At 52.9% G+C, this 16,220-nt stretch overlaps 3 protein-coding genes across 4 annotated transcripts; 1 reads left to right on the plus strand and 2 right to left on the minus strand.

Annotated features, from left to right (window-relative positions):
- Positions 1 to 2,808: 2,808 nt before the first annotated feature.
- Positions 2,809 to 5,403, minus strand: GPR135 (G protein-coupled receptor 135). The gene has a single exon (XM_053980529.1). The coding sequence runs from the start codon at positions 5,401 to 5,403 to the stop codon at positions 4,129 to 4,131; it is 1,275 nt and encodes a 424-aa protein (XP_053836504.1). The 3' UTR covers positions 2,809 to 4,128.
- A 1,447-nt stretch (positions 5,404 to 6,850) lies between these two features.
- Positions 6,851 to 10,094, minus strand: L3HYPDH (trans-L-3-hydroxyproline dehydratase). Its single transcript, XM_053980436.1, has 5 exons — positions 9,492 to 10,094; positions 9,055 to 9,224; positions 8,645 to 8,767; positions 7,643 to 7,780; positions 6,851 to 7,349 (listed from the first exon to the last, which is right to left on the minus strand). The coding sequence occupies exons 1-5, from the start codon at positions 10,039 to 10,041 to the stop codon at positions 7,224 to 7,226; spliced, it is 1,107 nt and encodes a 368-aa protein (XP_053836411.1). The 5' UTR covers positions 10,042 to 10,094; the 3' UTR covers positions 6,851 to 7,223.
- Positions 10,095 to 10,212: 118 nt separating this feature from the next.
- Positions 10,213 to 15,844, plus strand: JKAMP (JNK1/MAPK8 associated membrane protein). 2 transcript variants are annotated; one of them, XM_053980438.1, is made up of 7 exons: positions 10,213 to 10,281; positions 10,430 to 10,521; positions 11,134 to 11,288; positions 12,338 to 12,544; positions 14,021 to 14,202; positions 14,880 to 14,956; positions 15,268 to 15,844. In XM_053980438.1, the coding sequence occupies exons 1-7, from the start codon at positions 10,269 to 10,271 to the stop codon at positions 15,484 to 15,486; spliced, it is 945 nt and encodes a 314-aa protein (XP_053836413.1). In that variant the 5' UTR covers positions 10,213 to 10,268; the 3' UTR covers positions 15,487 to 15,844. The 2 variants fall into 2 exon arrangements, with proteins under 2 accessions (XP_053836413.1, XP_053836414.1); XM_053980439.1 differs by lacking the exons at positions 10,213 to 10,281; positions 10,430 to 10,521 and adding an exon at positions 10,942 to 10,984.
- The last annotated feature ends 376 nt before the right edge of the window (positions 15,845 to 16,220 follow it).

Consider the following 16,220-nt stretch of genomic DNA (forward strand, 5'->3'; position numbering starts at 1 on the left):
GCATGTGTTGTATTTGTCTTTCAAAATAAGTTTTGGTGAGGTGCTCTTTGGGCATCAGTCACAACCCCTACCCTGAGTGCTCATATTTGGGAAGCAGCAGTTCTGAGGGTTGATCTCATTAACAGAAAGGCTTTTCTCAGGATCATTGCCGGGACAGCTCTGCTGGCTGCTGAGGTCTCTGCTGGCATCTGCTGGATACAGGAATCAACACCAGTGCTGAGAGAGAGGCAGCAGTGGGGTATTTCGTGCTCCTGAGCTCTCCCCGTTCTGGTGATTGATGGCAGCTATTACAGCCCATCTGGCTGTCACTTGTAAATACTGCTAATTGAACTGCTAATTGTTCACACTTCCTAAGTTATGCACACAGCATTTGCTTTGAACGGAGGCTTCATCCACAGATTAGGAAGGAAGGGGAAAATAACTACTTGAGTGAATCTGATGATTAAATCAGCAGGAAAACTACCGCTGCATGCAGTTGGAGCAGTATGTTCTGAAATGCTTGTCATTCATCAAGACTTAATGTTTTCCTTCTAAGATATAATACATTAGTTCAGTCAGTGGCATGTTATCATTGCCAAATAGTAAGGTATTCTTAAACTGAGGGTTTGAATATGCTGGAACATCAACAAGAGACCAAAGAGCCCAAAGACTCATTTTTAATTTGCCTTTGATTGCAGTTTTCTCCAGTATCCAGGGCTGAACTGGCCTTCAAATCACTTGAACTCCTCTTTCTCCTGTGCTGGATATCCTACACAGAACAATCCACATGATTTTTGGTGTGCTCAAATACGTCCCAATATCCTTGAGCAAATAAGATTTGTGCAATTTGCTTTGTCCGGGCTCATCTCAAGGGAGGAAAAAGGAAAGAAACTGGAGGGTTGGAGCCACAGAGCCCTTTTTGTAGTGTCTAAAACATCAGTGTCTTCTTGCCTTCTGAGTTTTTCAGCCCAGAGAAAGGAGATCTCTAGGTGGGGGGACACCAGCATGGGCACGTGGGAGATGTGGGGGTGATGTCCCATAGTGGCTTGGCCAGGAGCCACCTGCTGCAAAGTTTTCTCACCCAAGAACAAGCAGCTGCAACTACAGAGGGCAGAGTTTTCAGAGCTAAACAGTGGCTTAATCCACTGGTTTCCTTCTCCCAGAGGAGCACATGGAGCCATTGTGAGGTGCAGGGACAGACCTTCTCACCCACTCTGGTGCTGGGGGAGAAGCAGCAACCTTCAGCAGAGCTGGGACCCAGCAGCATTTCAAGGACTGTTTTGGCAGGCAGCCTGCAGCCTTTGGTGTGGTTTGTGCTGTTTGTGGTTTAGTTAATACCATTTGGCTGTATTTTTTAAAACATACTTTTAAAAATGTGGCTGTAGAGACCTATGTACCTTGTTCAACTGTGCTGTGATGTGAGGAGTGGCTGAGGGAGTGTTTAGCCAGGAGAGAAGGAGGTTTGGGAGGGACCTCTCTACAACTACCTGAAGGGAGGTTGTAGCCAGGTGGGGTTGGTCTCTTCTCCCAGGTAACAAATAACAGGACCAGGTGAAAATGCCTCAAGTTGCACTAGAAGAGGTTTAAATTGGATATTAGGGAAAATATCTTCACAGAAAATGTTGCCAAACACCAGTAGAGGCTGCCCAGGGAAGTGGTAAAGTCACAATCCCTGGAGGCATTTAAAAGACACGTAGGTGTGGCACTTAGGGACATGGGTTACTGGTAGATTTGGCAGTGCTGGGACTTGATGACCTAAAAGACCATTTCCAACTGAAATGATTCTAGGATTCTGATTATGAGGAGCACAGGCCAGGCACAGCTTTGAAACACAGGCTGGCTCTCTACTGAAGCTGCAGCAGGTCCATGTCAAAAAGGATCAGGTCAAGAATCTCCCCTTGCTACAGCCCACAGAAATGTGCCAATTTCTCATGCCTCCAAGACCACAGCCAGCTGCCCTTGTTCAGTTCCTCACGTGCAAGACTAACATGCACCAGCCTGAGCTTGTTAAAAATATGTTGAAACCTGTGTTATAGCAGCTTCACTACCACTTACCTAGAAAGTTGTGCTACTTCCACTCCCAGTGCAGCTCCTTCAGTCCTGACATCCCCAATCCTTCCCTGGCCATACCTGACTGCCACAGAGCTGCTTCCCTGGCCTGTGGTACATCAAATCAGTAGAAAAGGAAACCAGTATGAAAAAGAGGGAACCAGTGTTTGTTCAGTGCCTGAGTCAGCCGGGGTGGTGGGGACAGAAGGGACAGGGAAGGTGGCCAGAGCCAGGCACTGAGGGGAGCAGCACCACCCTTTCCAGGGGCTTTCAGCCAAATGCTCTGCACGATCAATTATCCCCCACCAATCTCCTCGTTACCACCTGCAGCTACCCAGGTAAGAGTTAAGCCCAACCTCATCACTGACAACCACCCCTTTCCATTTACACTTGGCCAGGCATTGCTGTGCCAGAAATTCCTCTCCTGCCTTCCCAACAAGCCACCCGTGTTCACTCGCTGTCAAACAACTCCTGTGAAGAGCTGTGGGCTTTCTGCAGAGCTTCTTTCTGAAACAGCAAGAAAACACTGCTCAGCCTGCAAAATCCAGTAGCTGCAGGGCAAATTAGCAGTGCTGAGTAGTCAAGGGTCAGATCTTTCCCTCATGGGCTTCAGGAGCAGCAGAGAAGAAAGTTACAGTAATGCTTACAGCATGGAAAGCAGCTGCATTAATATTTCACAATTAGGTCTCTCTACTATCATTCATCTGGCAATTTTTTTACAGGAGTTCCCTTCCCAAGGCTGGCCTGAGAATGATGCCAGGCTGAGACACTTTCATTTCCTGCATAAAAGATAATTTATTCGCCTCACTTACAAAATAACGATACTGTGTTCACTTGCATCACAAACAGCTGAAAAATCCAGTAAAACCAAAACACTGTATTTTTAAAGCCTGTACAAGGAAAAATACTGTCTCACACTAAATTCTGGCAAAGACAAATGAAGGCCAAATCTTAATTTCAGATTCAAAATACTAATTTAAGGCTTTGGGCCCTTGAACAAAAAAATTACACTGATAAATTCGTTCAAATTTATGCTGTGCAATCGCATTTCCACAGTGTTATTTTCCTTTTTTTTTTTTTTCAACAGCAAACAGCTGGTTTTTAAATATTGTATTCCAATGGATTGCTAGCATCAATACAACATCTGTTCTGTGCATTTTCACATGCTGCAGAGCACACAGAGAACACGTGGTATTGCTTTGCCTCTCCTTTCAGACACTTCTCTCACACAGCTCCTCTAATTATGGTAAAACCCTTGGAGATGAGAGACACTTTGGATGAGCTCAAAAAGAAAACATACATCTTGTGCACACCACAGTTTACGCCCACACCCTTTTCAGTCTGTCTGAGGAACTCATGTTTCTCATATTCATAGTATTTTAAGTTGACTGTACTCTCAAAAAAAGAGAAAAGGCTGCTGAAATTCTGACACCTGAGGTATTACCTTCCTTTCCTTCCCTCCCAGTATCATACATCTTCCCTTTCACAATTACTTTTCTTGTTATGATTCAGTGTTTAAATTAAAAAAAAAAAAAACCAACAAAAACCAGATCATTTTTTCAGCCTGTCCTACAGTCTGTGACTTTATGACTGTTGGCACTTCCACATATAACAGATAAAAGCAACATTTTCCTGCCATGATGCGGTTTTTCACAGTGTGGTGTTTTCAGAGTGGCTTCCAGCTGTCAGTGCTCAGCTTTCAGTTGCTTTTTTTGGCACTTAACAAGCAGCTCACAGAGTCATTCAGACAGTTTGGGCTGCTTTGGTGTGTCAGCCTGGCAGCTTGGCACAGTGGCACTTTCTGCAGGTCTGGAGCAAACACTGTCCTGTTCTCGCAGCTGAGCTCCTGCGGTGGCTGGGCTCGGTGGCTGTCACTGACGCATCCATCGGGCCTGCTGAAAAGGAAGGGGGATTTCCCTCCCCTGTGGAGCTCTTGCTGCCCGCACATGGGGTCACCAAACCAGGGCTCACACAGTGGAGAAGAAACACAGTCCCATCACAGTTCCCCGGTAATCCGGCTGCAAAGGGCTCCAAGCACCAGGACTTTCTCCAGGGAGGCAGCCCCGGGGCCAGATGCCTCCATCCCGGCCCCCCATCCCTTCAAAGGCTGGTGTCGATGGCGCCTGCTTTGGCCTTCAGGGTGGCCTCAGAGACAGTGTCCGGCTGCCCGTCGCGACAGAAGAGCACAGCGGGAGTCTTGCAGGCCCACATGGCCACCTCCCCCCCGCTGGCCGGGCTGGAGGAGGACAGGGCGCTGCCCGGGGGGCCGCTGTGCCGATTGATGTAGCGTTCCCGGACCCGCTCAGCCCGGCTCCGGGGCTCCGGCCGGCGGCCCGGCACCGACAGGTAGGCGACCATGTTGTTCCTAGTCCTGTAGCCGCCCTCCCGGCTGCGCCGCAGCAGCACCGAGATGTTGGGGTTACGGGCGGCGTAGATGAGGGGGTTGATGGCGCCGTTGGCCCAGGCCATCCCGCTGGCCACGGCGTCCATGGTGGGCGAGAAGGGCAGGCGGCCGGCGGCGGCGGCCAGCCCCAGGATGCAGTAGGGCCCCCAGCAGCAGATGATGGAGACGATCATGATGAGGACGGTGGTGGCCGTGCGCATCTCCCCGTAGGCGCGCAGCAGGTGCCCGTAGGTGGTGAGCGGCCGCACGCGGCTCTCGGCCAGCCGCACCGCCCGGCAGATGTTGAAGTGGCAGAAGCACATGACGGCGAAGGGCAGGAGGTAGCAGAGCACGATGAGGGCGGCGCCGTAGGGCGGCCCGAGCCGCGAGGAGCCCCAGGGCAGCACGTAGACGCAGCGGTAGGCGCCGGGCCGGGCTTCGCGCCGCCCCTCGCCCGCCAGCCCGTACCAGGGCCCGGCCAGCGCCAGGGCGGCCAGCCACACCGCGGCCAGCAGCTGCGCGGCGCGGCGCCGGCCCATCTTGTGCCGCGGCTGGCGGACGATGGCACAGTAGCGGTCGAAGGAGAGCAGGGCCATGGTGAGCGTGGCGGCGATGCCCAGCCCGGCGTGGAGGGCGGCGCTGGCCAGGCACAGGCGCTGCCCGAAGAGCCAAGCGCCGGGCGGGCGGCTGAGCAGGCTGAGGAAGGCCAGCGGCAGGCAGAGCAGGGCGCCCAGCAGCTCCGACAGCGACAGCGACAGCACGAAGGCGTTGGTGACCGTGCGGAGCTGCCGGTGCCGGGCGATCACCAGCACCACCGCCCCGTTGCCCAGCGCCGAGAGGGCGAAGATGAGCAGCAGCGCGGCCGCTTGCGAGGCCAGCGCCGCCGCCGACCACCCCGCTGCCCCCGCCGCCGCCGCCCCGCCGCTCTCGTTGCCGCCGCCGCGGGAGAGGTTGCCCGGCACGGCCGCCGCCGGCTCCATGCGCAGCCTCATGGCCCGGCCCCGCCGCGGCTGCAGAGGCCCCGCCGCTCCCGGCCCCCCCGGCCGCTGACGTCGCTCGGCCGCCGTTGCCCGGGGAACCGGCCCGGCCCGGCCCAGCTGGACCCGGGGGCGGCGGAGCGGAGCCCCGACAGGCGAGCAGTGGGGCGGGGGGACTGCACCCCACAGCGGCATCATCCCATGGGTGCCCACAGATGTGCTCCCCTGGCAGCCCCGCAGCCCGTCACGGAGGAGCAGCCACCCCCAAACACTCAGCTGGAGGCTGGGGCTTGAGGGACCATCAGTTGTAAGATTGAGGGATCAGACCCCCACATGAGCAGCAGGACCCTTTCCCACCACTCTCATCCATAGCTGCCTGCCCCTATCTGAAAATTTTCTTAAGGATGGTAATGAAGGATGCATCCCAATTAATGCCTGAAGAACCTCCAAACATCCTGTGCTGGGCTTTGTGACTTGCTGTCCCAGCTCCTTCCAAAGAGCCAGGCTAGGGGGCTGATCAGAAGGGAGATGCCCAGAAGATGAAAACACATGGAAGAGTGTGCTCCTGCAAGCACAGAGGATGTGTGTGTCACTTCTTGTTCTCCTGGACCAGAGGCTGTATGGGACTTAAAAGGGAGTTACAGGAAAGCTGGTAGCAGAAGCCCCAGACAGCATCCCAAAAAAACTCTATTGGCAGCACAGCAGTTGCATAAATCAGGGGATTTTTGTTTCCCCGTGCTACAAAGTTATTTTCAAGCTGACAGAAGAAATTCCTCCCAGGCTTTTCTGTGCCAACCTTATCCAAGTTCACCAGTATGCACCCTTCTGCTGCACGAGCTTCCATGAGATGATCATTCTCATTTTCATGTCTCATTTTAACAAGTGCCAGTTCCTCCCTTGAGTGTCTTCATTTAAGAAGCACCATTTTATCCTGAGACACAGTGGAAGTGACAGGCCACCAGAGGGCTGAAGGTCTCCTCCTGCCACTGCAAATGCTTGGTTCTTCCCTGGAGGGAGTCTGGCAAATCAAGCACTGACTGCACTCTGCTGCACAAGCTGCCCCTGGACTGGGACAAAATCAGTAAATAATTAGCAGTCAAAGGTCATAATGGCTCAGTCTTTCAAACACAGCTGCTCCTGTTGAAAGTTAACCACAGGGTATTTGCAGCCAGTGGTCCAAGATAAGCAAGAGAGGAAGGCTTAGGGAAGCAGCACAGCATGGACACTCAGCAGGAACACAGGAAATTCTGATCAAATACCTGCATCCAGCCCCAGGATGCAGGAGAGCCCTGGTGGGGTGAAATGAGCAAGGAAGGGGTTGTCTGGACAGGCTGAGCAGGGAAGCTGGGGCATGAAACAAAGCAGCAGAGCTGGCTGAGCAGGAGACAACAAGAGCTAGCAATTCAAACCCAGGGTCATGACATACTCAGCAGAATCCTGCAAATGAGATCTGGGAGTGAAAACAAGGAAAATGGCAGAGTTTTCAGCTGGCATTTAATAGAAATCTAACTTTGAAATTCATAATTTGCAGACATAGAGAAGGCACATAAATCTGAAGGCAGCTCTCCAAGATCAGCTCAGTTTTCTGTGAATTATGGGGAAGAAAAAGAAGAGAAATACTACAGCTTTTCAGAGCAGCTTGTATATGCTAATCACAGTGCACCCAATATGCTAATCACAACAGGGCAACAAGCCTGTTATCCTGAAATGTGACAAATGCTGTCACACCACCCAAGGCTGTTCCTGTTGCAACGTGTGGAGAAGCAAAAGAGACATTAATGGGCAGGAGAAGCGCAGCACCATCAGTGAGGCTTTGCCACCACCCGTGGCTCGGGTCACTTGAGGAAGAAGCCGTGTTTCAGTGGGTCCTCCTCTTCGACTGTGAAGGTGGCTGTGCCAGTGTAAAAGGCTTCTCCTGAGACTTCCACAATGACAGCGTTGTAGTTCCCAAACTTGGCCTCCTGCAGAGGGATCAGGATGAGGATAGAGGCTACAGAAGGTTCTCCACTCTCCCAACCCCACAGAATTCCAGTGCTACCCGACATTTATGCAGACACCCCTGCCCTGGTACATCCCAAAGCAGCCATGCAACACAACAAGGTCCTAAAATCCTTTTAGTGCCAGGTTTGTGGGAAGGGAAGACCCGCAGGCACCTCCCTCCTTCCCTAGGCACAGAAAGGCTTTTCTGCTTCCCCACTGAGCACATTTCCAGCAGCCCTTGAGACAGGGGGAAAGTCCAGCACGGGCCACTTGCCTTCACTGCCTTCCCAGTGAACAAGGAGCCCGTGGTGCTGCTCCGGAAGGTTCTGGTCTGCTCAAGCTGGATGAGTCCCTTATGGTACTGCAAGGCAATGCGAGCTGTCACCCCCGAACCTGTCGGACTTCGGTCAACCTACAGCAGAAGAGATAAACCAGCTCTAGATTTTGGGGTTTAATACAAAGTGAGATTCCTCCCCTCAGTTCTGCCACCTTTACACTGTACTCAGGGGAAACTCCCCCAGCCCAGCGTTTTGTAGAGAATCCAGATACATCAGAACTGAGAAGGAAAAAAGAAGCAGGTTTGGGGTACTTTTGGACTGTGGTTGGCTTTGGCACACTTAGGGATGGATGACCTAATAAACACTGAGGCTATTTAGGAGCACTTGAAATCTTCCCAGCACCATCTCAAAAGGACTGAGAGGGGTTGCCCCATTCTCACACCTCAAGGCAAGATTGGTTCTCCTTACCCTGAGGGGGCTCCTGGCCAACCTGGTTTTTAAAATCTCCAAGACCACAGGGTTGGCCAGCTTCTGAGGTGGCCTGTCCCAGTGCTCCACACTCCTCACTGCTGGGAAGTCCAACCAAAACTTCCCCTGCCATTTATGTGATACCTTCTGCACTGCAGACAAGAACAGAATTTTAACACCCCATTTTTCTCTCCTGTTGTTCATCCCCAGCCAATGTTCCCTGGATTAGGACTTTAGTGACATGCACTATGCTGGGATCCTGTCTCAGCTCCTGAACAATTCCAATCAACAGGTTTTGGGTATGAACCTTTTTAAAACGCCACCATCGAAGGTGTGCAGAAGTATTTCTGCTATTAGGAGCAAAACCAGAATGTGTGCATCGACACTCAGCTCTCCAGAGACATGACAGCAGCACAAGGAATCACTGCCCAAACTAAGAACCAGAACAGTCTCTCTTCTTTGCAGTGGATCTAAGGGACAAAGGGACAATTGTGGTGCCTCCTGTGCCTGAGAAGAGCCTGTTTCTGTACCTGTTCATCTGCAAACACACAGATGTTGGTGGTGGGCTCCTCACTAAAGGCATCTTTGCCATCCGTCAGTATGGTGCCGTAGAGGAAAGCCAGGTCTTCACTCTCAGGGTGATGAAGCTTGAACTGGGAACAGCACAGAGAGGGTCACAAATGCACACAACAGCAGCAATTTGTGCAGTGCAGCTTCTGTGAGAGACCAGAGGAAGGGGACAAGGCCACATGGCTGCGTTTCCACCTCTGCTTCACAGGCAACAAAGACAGAAGCAGGGAGGCTCCTTCTCCTGTCCTCATAAGGACTCTGAAATTTAACACGGGGCCAGGAGGATGGGACTCTCCCACCACCCTGAGCATCTGTCTAGTGCAGCCACCCCAAAGGGAACATGCTGGGATCCCACAGTGCTCCTCCATACCTGTTTCTTCACCGCTTCTGTCACTGCACTCGCTGCACTGACAAGGTCTCTGGTCTTTGAAGAGCACACATCGAGGCCCAGCTGCTCGGCACTGAGGAAGGCGTAGAAGGTGCCACCGTAGCCGATGTCAACCACCACCTCCCCATGGCCAGGGACATCAACGGCCAAGTCTGAGCAGAGAAAGGGAGGAAGGTGAGGAGGCAAAACTGTGCTGAGCCATGGGATTGCATACAGAGTGAAGGAACGCAGGCACATGCAAGGGCAGTGGACAGGGATGATAACTTAAGTACTCCTATGGCACCTTAGAGCATCCCTGATGACCTCTGAAGCACAGTGGGACTAGGGAGATAATTGCCAGATGCCCCTCAGCCAGACCACCAGCCCCCAACGTCAGCGCGGCCACCACCAACCCCCGCGCAACACCCAGCGGTGCCCACCGGTGGCGGCAGCGAAGGCGGGCACGCTGTGGAAGCGCACGGGGTTGCCGCTGCGGCGGCCGTCCCAGGGCACGAAGGCGGTGACGGGCCCGCAGGGGCAGCGCAGGCGGACGGCGGTCTCGGGGCGGGTGGGCGCTGGCACCAGCCCGTAGTCGAGGGCGAAGCGGCCGAGGGCCATCACGGCGTGGCCGCACATGGCGCTGTAGCCGGCGCAGTGCAGGAACAGCGCCGCCAGGTGCGCGCCCTCCGCGGCCGCCCCGCCGCGCACCACCACGGCCCCGTACATGCCGGCGTGGCCGCGCGGCTCGTGCATCAGCGCCCGCCGCACGTGGTCGTGCCCGGCCGCCACCTCCCGCCGCAGCGACAGCAGCGACAGCCCCGCCGCCGCCGCCTGCTCCGCCGCCTCCAGCCGCGGGATGATGCGCAGCGGCTCGCCGCCCGTGTGCATCTCCACCGTCTGCAGCACCGCGCCCGAGGGCGAGTGCGGCGGCAGCGCCCGTCCCGCTCCGCCGCCGTCACCGTCACCGTCGCCGCCGCCCTGCGCCGCCATCGCGGCCGGGGCGGCACGGCGGGGGCGCGCCCGCGCCACAGGCCACACCCCGGGAGACCACGCCCACAACGTGAGACCACGCCCCGCTCCCGCATCCCCAGCCTGAGGCCGCGCCCACGTCACGCCCCATGACCACGCCCTTATGAGTAACCACGCCCCAATGGGCGCCGCGGAAGCGGAAGTGCCGCGGCGGAAGTACCGGGGGCCGCGGTTGCTGGGTTACCGCGATGTTCCGCGCCGGTAGGACGGGCCGGGATGGGGCACCGGGACGGGGCTGGGAATGCGGGTGGTGGCGTGGATGGGGTTGAGGGTGTTGTCAGCGGCTGGAGCGGGCCGGGACTGGCGTGCGGTGCTTCTCCCGGTAACGCGGCCCGCGCTCTGCCCGCAGCTGTGGACATCCAGCCCGCCTGCCTCGGGCTGTACTGCGGCAGGACCGTGCTGTCGGTGAACGGCTCCGTGGAGACCTACGGGGACTGCGGGGTGAGTGCGAGGCCCGGGCCCGGGCGGGATGGCTCAGGCGGGGCCCGCCGGGAGCCGCAGCCCCTGCGGGTCGGTAACGGGGCGAGAACGGCTCCTTGACCGGAACAGGAGCTGCACCGTGAGTCGCTTCCCGAGGGAGGTGCTGGAGGCGCGGTGCTGTACCCGAGCTGAGTGGAGGGGCTGGAGAAGCTGGGACGGGACGGTGTGGAGGGCTGTGCTGAAATCAATCACCGTGCACGCCGGCTTTACTGGAGCGCTAAGCGAGAGCGAGATCCAGGAGGGGTGGGATGGATGAAAGGGAAGCGAGAAACGGGGGGACAGCGGTTGTGAGCAGCCTGGTGAGGGAGCTGAGATGAAAGGGAGTGGTGTGACAGCACGAGAGGAAAATGGGGGCTTGCATGAAGGCTTTTAATCATGCTTCCCCCTTGTTTATATTAAAAAAGAAGAGCCACGGAGAGCAAGTGTAAGTTGAGGAATTACTGGGGTTATTGTTTCATGTCTTTAAAAATCTGATCTCTGTCTTGCCCCGTAGTGCTTCAAGCTGTTTTTCCATTAACTGCAGTGATTTGCTGTTGGTGGTGGGATTCTAAATGCAACCTCTGCCCTCTGCAGGTGTGTCCTAGAGGCCAAAGAACCGATGAGAACAAAATCTGCCGGGAGTGTTTGGGATCTCCAGACCGCTATGACTGGCTGTACCTCGGCTTCATGGCCATGCTGCCCCTGGTTTTACACTGGTTCTTTATTGAGTGGTATTCTGGAAAGAAGAGGTTTGTGTGCCCTTTCTCTAGATGGGTTGTTTAAAATTGGAAATCTTTTATCCGCGAGTGATCAATCTGAGATGCTGAACTGAAGTGTCCAGCAGTTCTTGGAAACCTAGACTGGTTTGGGTTGGGTGGGAAACTTAAAGATCATCCAGTTCCAATTCTCTCTCATGGGCAGGGACACCTTCCAGTAGACCAGGTTGCTCAGAGCCCCATCCACCCTTGTTGTTGATTGAGCTGATATGGTTGCACAGAAGTTTAGAGCAGCTGTAAGAGGGTTTATTTACAAATGTAAGTGTCCTGCAGGGCACCTTGTCCAGTCACTGCCCTCAGGGCATGGTCTGTTCCTCTTTAATGTGGCAGTGCACAGTCCATCTGGCAGTTTGGGCTGGATTTGGTTTGCCAGCAGACAGAAGCAGCAGGTTCTATCATCCCTTCTCCCCAGGGTCAGTATCAGCAGGGCTGCACAAGTGCAATGAGAGGATGGGTTTGAGTTTTCTCTTTAGAAATATGTATTCTGGGTTTGGGTCTTGATAGCAGAGCTGCTGTGGCCTTTACGTCAGAGAAGTTCTGTAAAAAAGAGGTCTAAATGCACAGCTGCATGTGGCCATTAGGTGTTAGACTGGAGTTTTTTAAGGAGTGATGGCTCTGGAGTGTCCTGAACTGTCCCTGTCCATGGCAGGGGGTTGGGACTGGATAGTCTTTAAAGTCCCTTCTAACCCAAATCATTCTGTGGTTCTATGAGCACTGAACAGAGAGGGAACTGGGAATGTTTAATATATGAATATTTACCATCATCTCCAACAAAGACCTGCAGCTGTGGAAATTCTGCTTATATCACAACGTCACCCCTTCTGAGACGTGCGGTGCGTTACCCTCACCGCTCTTTTCCTTTACTCACTAAATCACCTGAGATTACCAAAGAGTTTCCACACTGAGCAGGTTTTAACTCTGCAGCAGGCTCTGCCCTGCAGTGCAGGGATTCCAGCGGGCGTTGGGATTTGCAGGAGCTGGCAGCGTGGCAGTGACAGTGTGACGGTGCTGTTGTCCCGCAGCTCCAGCGCGCTGCTGCAGCACCTGACGGCGCTGCTGGAGTGCAGCGTGGCGGCCGTGGTGACGCTGCTGCTCGGCGACCCCGTGGGCTCCCTGCACATCCGCTCCTGCCGCGTGAAGAAGCTCTCGGACTGGTACACGATGCTCTACAACCCCAGCCCCGACTACATCACCACCGTGCACTGCACCCACGAGGCCGTGTACCCCCTGTGAGTGTGCAGCACCTGTGAGTGTGTACCTCCTGTGAGCGTGTACCTCCTGTGAGTGTGCAGCACCTGTGAGTGTGTACCCTCCCTGTGAGCGTGTACCCCCTGTGAGCGTGTACCCTCCCTGTGAGTGTGTACCTCCTGTGTGTGTGTACCCTCCTTGTGAGCATGTAGCCCCTGTGAGTGTGTACCCCCTGTGTGTGTGTACCCTCCCTGTGTGTGTGTACCCCCCGTGTGTGTGTACCCCCTGTGTGTACCCCTGTGAGCATGTACCTCCTGTGTGTACCTCCTGTGTGTACCCCCTGTGAGCGTGTACCCCCTGTGAGTGTGTACCCTCCCTGTGAGCGTGTACCCCATGTAAGTGTGTACCCCCTGTGTGTGTGTGTACCCCCTGTGTGTGTGTACCCCCTGTGAGTGTGTACCTCCTGTGTGAGTGTGTACCCCCTGTGTGTACCCCTGTGAGCATGTACCTCCTGTGTGTACCACCTGTGAGTGTGTACCCCCCTGTGAGTGTGTACCCTCCCTATGAGTGTGTACCCTCCCTGTGAGTGTGTACCCCTGTGAGTGTGTACCTCCTATGTGTACCCTCCCTGTGAGTGTGTACCCCTGTGAGTGTGTACCTCCTATGTGTACCCTCCCTGTGAGCGTGTACCCCCTGTGAGCATGTACCCCCTGTGAGTGTGTACCCCCCTGTGTGTACCCCCTGTGAGCATGTACCTCCTGTGTGTACCCCCTGTGAGGTTGTACCCCCTGTGTGTGTGTGTACCCCCTGTGAGTGTGTACCCCCTGTGTGTACCCCTGTGAGCATGTACCTCCTGTGTGTACCCCCCATGAGCGTGTACCCCTTGTGACTGTGTACCTCCCTGCCTCTCCTCCAAGCTGCCAAAAGTGTTCAGGTAGAGCTGGGATCAATGGCAGTCAATCCCGCGAATCTTTTGTGCGTTGAGCTGTTTTACGTGGATTTAGCAACACTTCATGGCTTTCTGAGTAATCAAAGAAAGTGGCGTAGCTCAGGCTACCACACAATCAATTTAGTTGGAAAAGACCTCTGGGATGATTGAGTCCAACCTATGGCCCAACACCACCATGGCACTGAGTGCCAATTCCAGTCTTTCCTTAAACATCTCTAGGGATGGTGACTCCATCACCTCCCTGGACAGCTCATTCCAGTGTCTGGTCACCCTTTCTGTGAAGAATTTCCTCCTGATGTCCAACCTGAACCTCCCCATGTGCAGCTTGAGACTATGTCCTCTCATATGTAGCTTAAAACTTCTTTTTTTCTTTTTGCTTTCCTTTCCTTGGAAAGGAAACTACTGTTTCCCCTATGGAAAAGTGAGCCCATCATTCTGTGTTTAAACCTTATGCCTATAAAGTCTTTAGAGTTCATGACTAACCCCAAATTCCTTGGTTGTGATGCAAATCTCTGTGAGAAAACTGCACATTTTGAGGAATTTTTTTTTTTTTTTTAATATTCTCCAGGTACACCATTGTGTTTATCTATTATGCCTTCTGTCTCGTGTTGATGATGCTGCTTCGGCCTCTCCTGGTTAAGAAGATTGCCTGTGGTTTGGGAAGGTCTGACCGATTTAAAAGCATTTATGCAGCACTCTACTTCTTCCCCATCCTCACCGTGCTGCAGGCCGTGGGAGGAGGCCTCCTCTGTGAGTTCTCTCCTAAAACCACTCCTGAATACACCTGTAAATGCACACTAAGAAAGGACTTAAGGGACAGAAGGAGGGGACACTTTTTGCTTTGGGAATAAGGATATTGTTTAGGGTTATTTTGAGGAGTTTCACCTGAAAAGGTTGCCCATTAGGAGTTCTATCCTCACCAGGCTCCTGACCAACACTGTTTCACCTCAGCTAGTGCTGCTAGACACTGTCCCTTTCCCAAAAAAGGAGCAGAGGGGGTGGGAGAGGAAAGTACTTCAGAGCGAGCTAGTTCCACTTTTTGCTAAGGCAGAGTTTGTCTGATTTCGGAGATGGATTTCAGTGTAAATTTGGGGAGACTGGCTATTTTTGGTTTAGCTTCCAGCATTCTTGTCACATTTGGAGAAGTGGCACAAAATCCCCACTCAGCCTGACTACTTTTCTCATTATGTGCCTTTTTCAGTTTGTGGTGTAAGTGTTGAGTAACTCCACTGAGAAATAGCAGAAAACCCCAGAGGGAACAGCTGTGCAGGTTGTGCTTGGCTGACCCTCACTGCTGTGCATGTGTGGTGCCTTGCTAAGAGGCAGCTAGATCAGCTCAGTTTGCTTCACACCTGTGGAAAAATTCTCTGCTGAAGGATAAGCTGTGCCATTTTTTGCCTGCTAACGTGTTGCATGTTTGCCTTTAGATTATGCCTTCCCATACATCATCCTGGTGCTCTCTTTGGTTACACTGGCTGTGTACTTGTCTGCTTCTGAAGTGGAGGTGGGTAAACATGTTTCCCATGTTAAAAGAGTAAAAAAGACTTGAGTGAGCAGAGACCACTTTGTCTCTTGCCTTTTCTCAGTGGTGTATTTTACATTTAAGCCTTTTCCTGTATCCCTTCCCCTCGTGGCTGGAGGGATCTCATGTGAGAATTCCCTCTGATGGTGCACTGAGAAGCTGGGTGTGTGCTGGAAGGGCTCAAACCCAGGAGGCTTCACATGGTTTTTGTGCTCTTACCTGTCACACCTCTTAAATTTCAGGTGCTGGGTAACAGGCTGAATGCTAACAGGATATTGTGTTTATTTTGCAAGTTTTTCAAGGATCTGCTTGTGAGGAAGAAAAGGCTCGTTGTCCTCTTCAGCCACTGGTTACTCCATGCCTATGGAATCATCTCCATTTCCAAACTGGATAAGCTTGAGCAGGACCTGCCTTTGCTTGCCTTGGTACCTGCCCCTGCTCTCTTCTACCTGATGACAGCAAAGTACACAGAGCCCTCACGGATCCTCTCTGAAGGTGGGAATGGACATTAAAAGGAGCCTGTGCCAACAACTCTGTCCCAGTGATCTGGATGAAGCAATTTTAGTGCTTGTCATGCTTTGGAAACTTCTATTTTCAAAAAGAAGTTTATGTGCCAGACTTCTGGTGAAACACCTCTGGGTGAGACTGTATCATATTAAAAAGCTGCACTTTGTATTCTTCCTATCTGGCATAGATGAAAAGCAATGTCTTTTTATCTATTTATCACTGTGAATCTGTGTAAAAAGCTTGTGACACATCCTCGTACAATGGTTTGCTTGTGTATTGTTCCCTTCCTAACACGATATTTGAATAAAACAATAGAGCCTGGTTTTCAATAGACTTTAATAAAAAAAAAATATAGAGCTTGAATATACCAGAGAACTTCATTTTTTCATCACATACTCTAGCTTCTATCCCCACCAGTGGAAACAGACTGTGTTCTTCCTTCCATCAAAAGAAAACATGTGCATGATTCCTCATGATGTTTGAGTCTGCTGGAGAAGAAATGCACTGTAAAAGAAGAAATGCACTGTAAAATTCTCTATAAGGTAGAGTTTATGCTTTATATGTGTTTATGCACATATATGTGCTTCATATATGGAGGTCTTTCTGGAGAGCATTAAATAGATAAGATTAAAGATTTTCTTTTCTTGGTAGTTGGATTGGTATTGGTCAACCTGATGCTGTACAGAGTCCAGAGTCTAGAGGAAGATGCAAAGCAATGCTGAACGGCCAAAAACAGAAC

Source organism: Vidua macroura, chromosome 6 (genome assembly GCF_024509145.1).
Source record: "Vidua macroura isolate BioBank_ID:100142 chromosome 6, ASM2450914v1, whole genome shotgun sequence".
NCBI classification, from domain to species: Eukaryota; Metazoa; Chordata; class Aves; order Passeriformes; family Viduidae; genus Vidua; species Vidua macroura.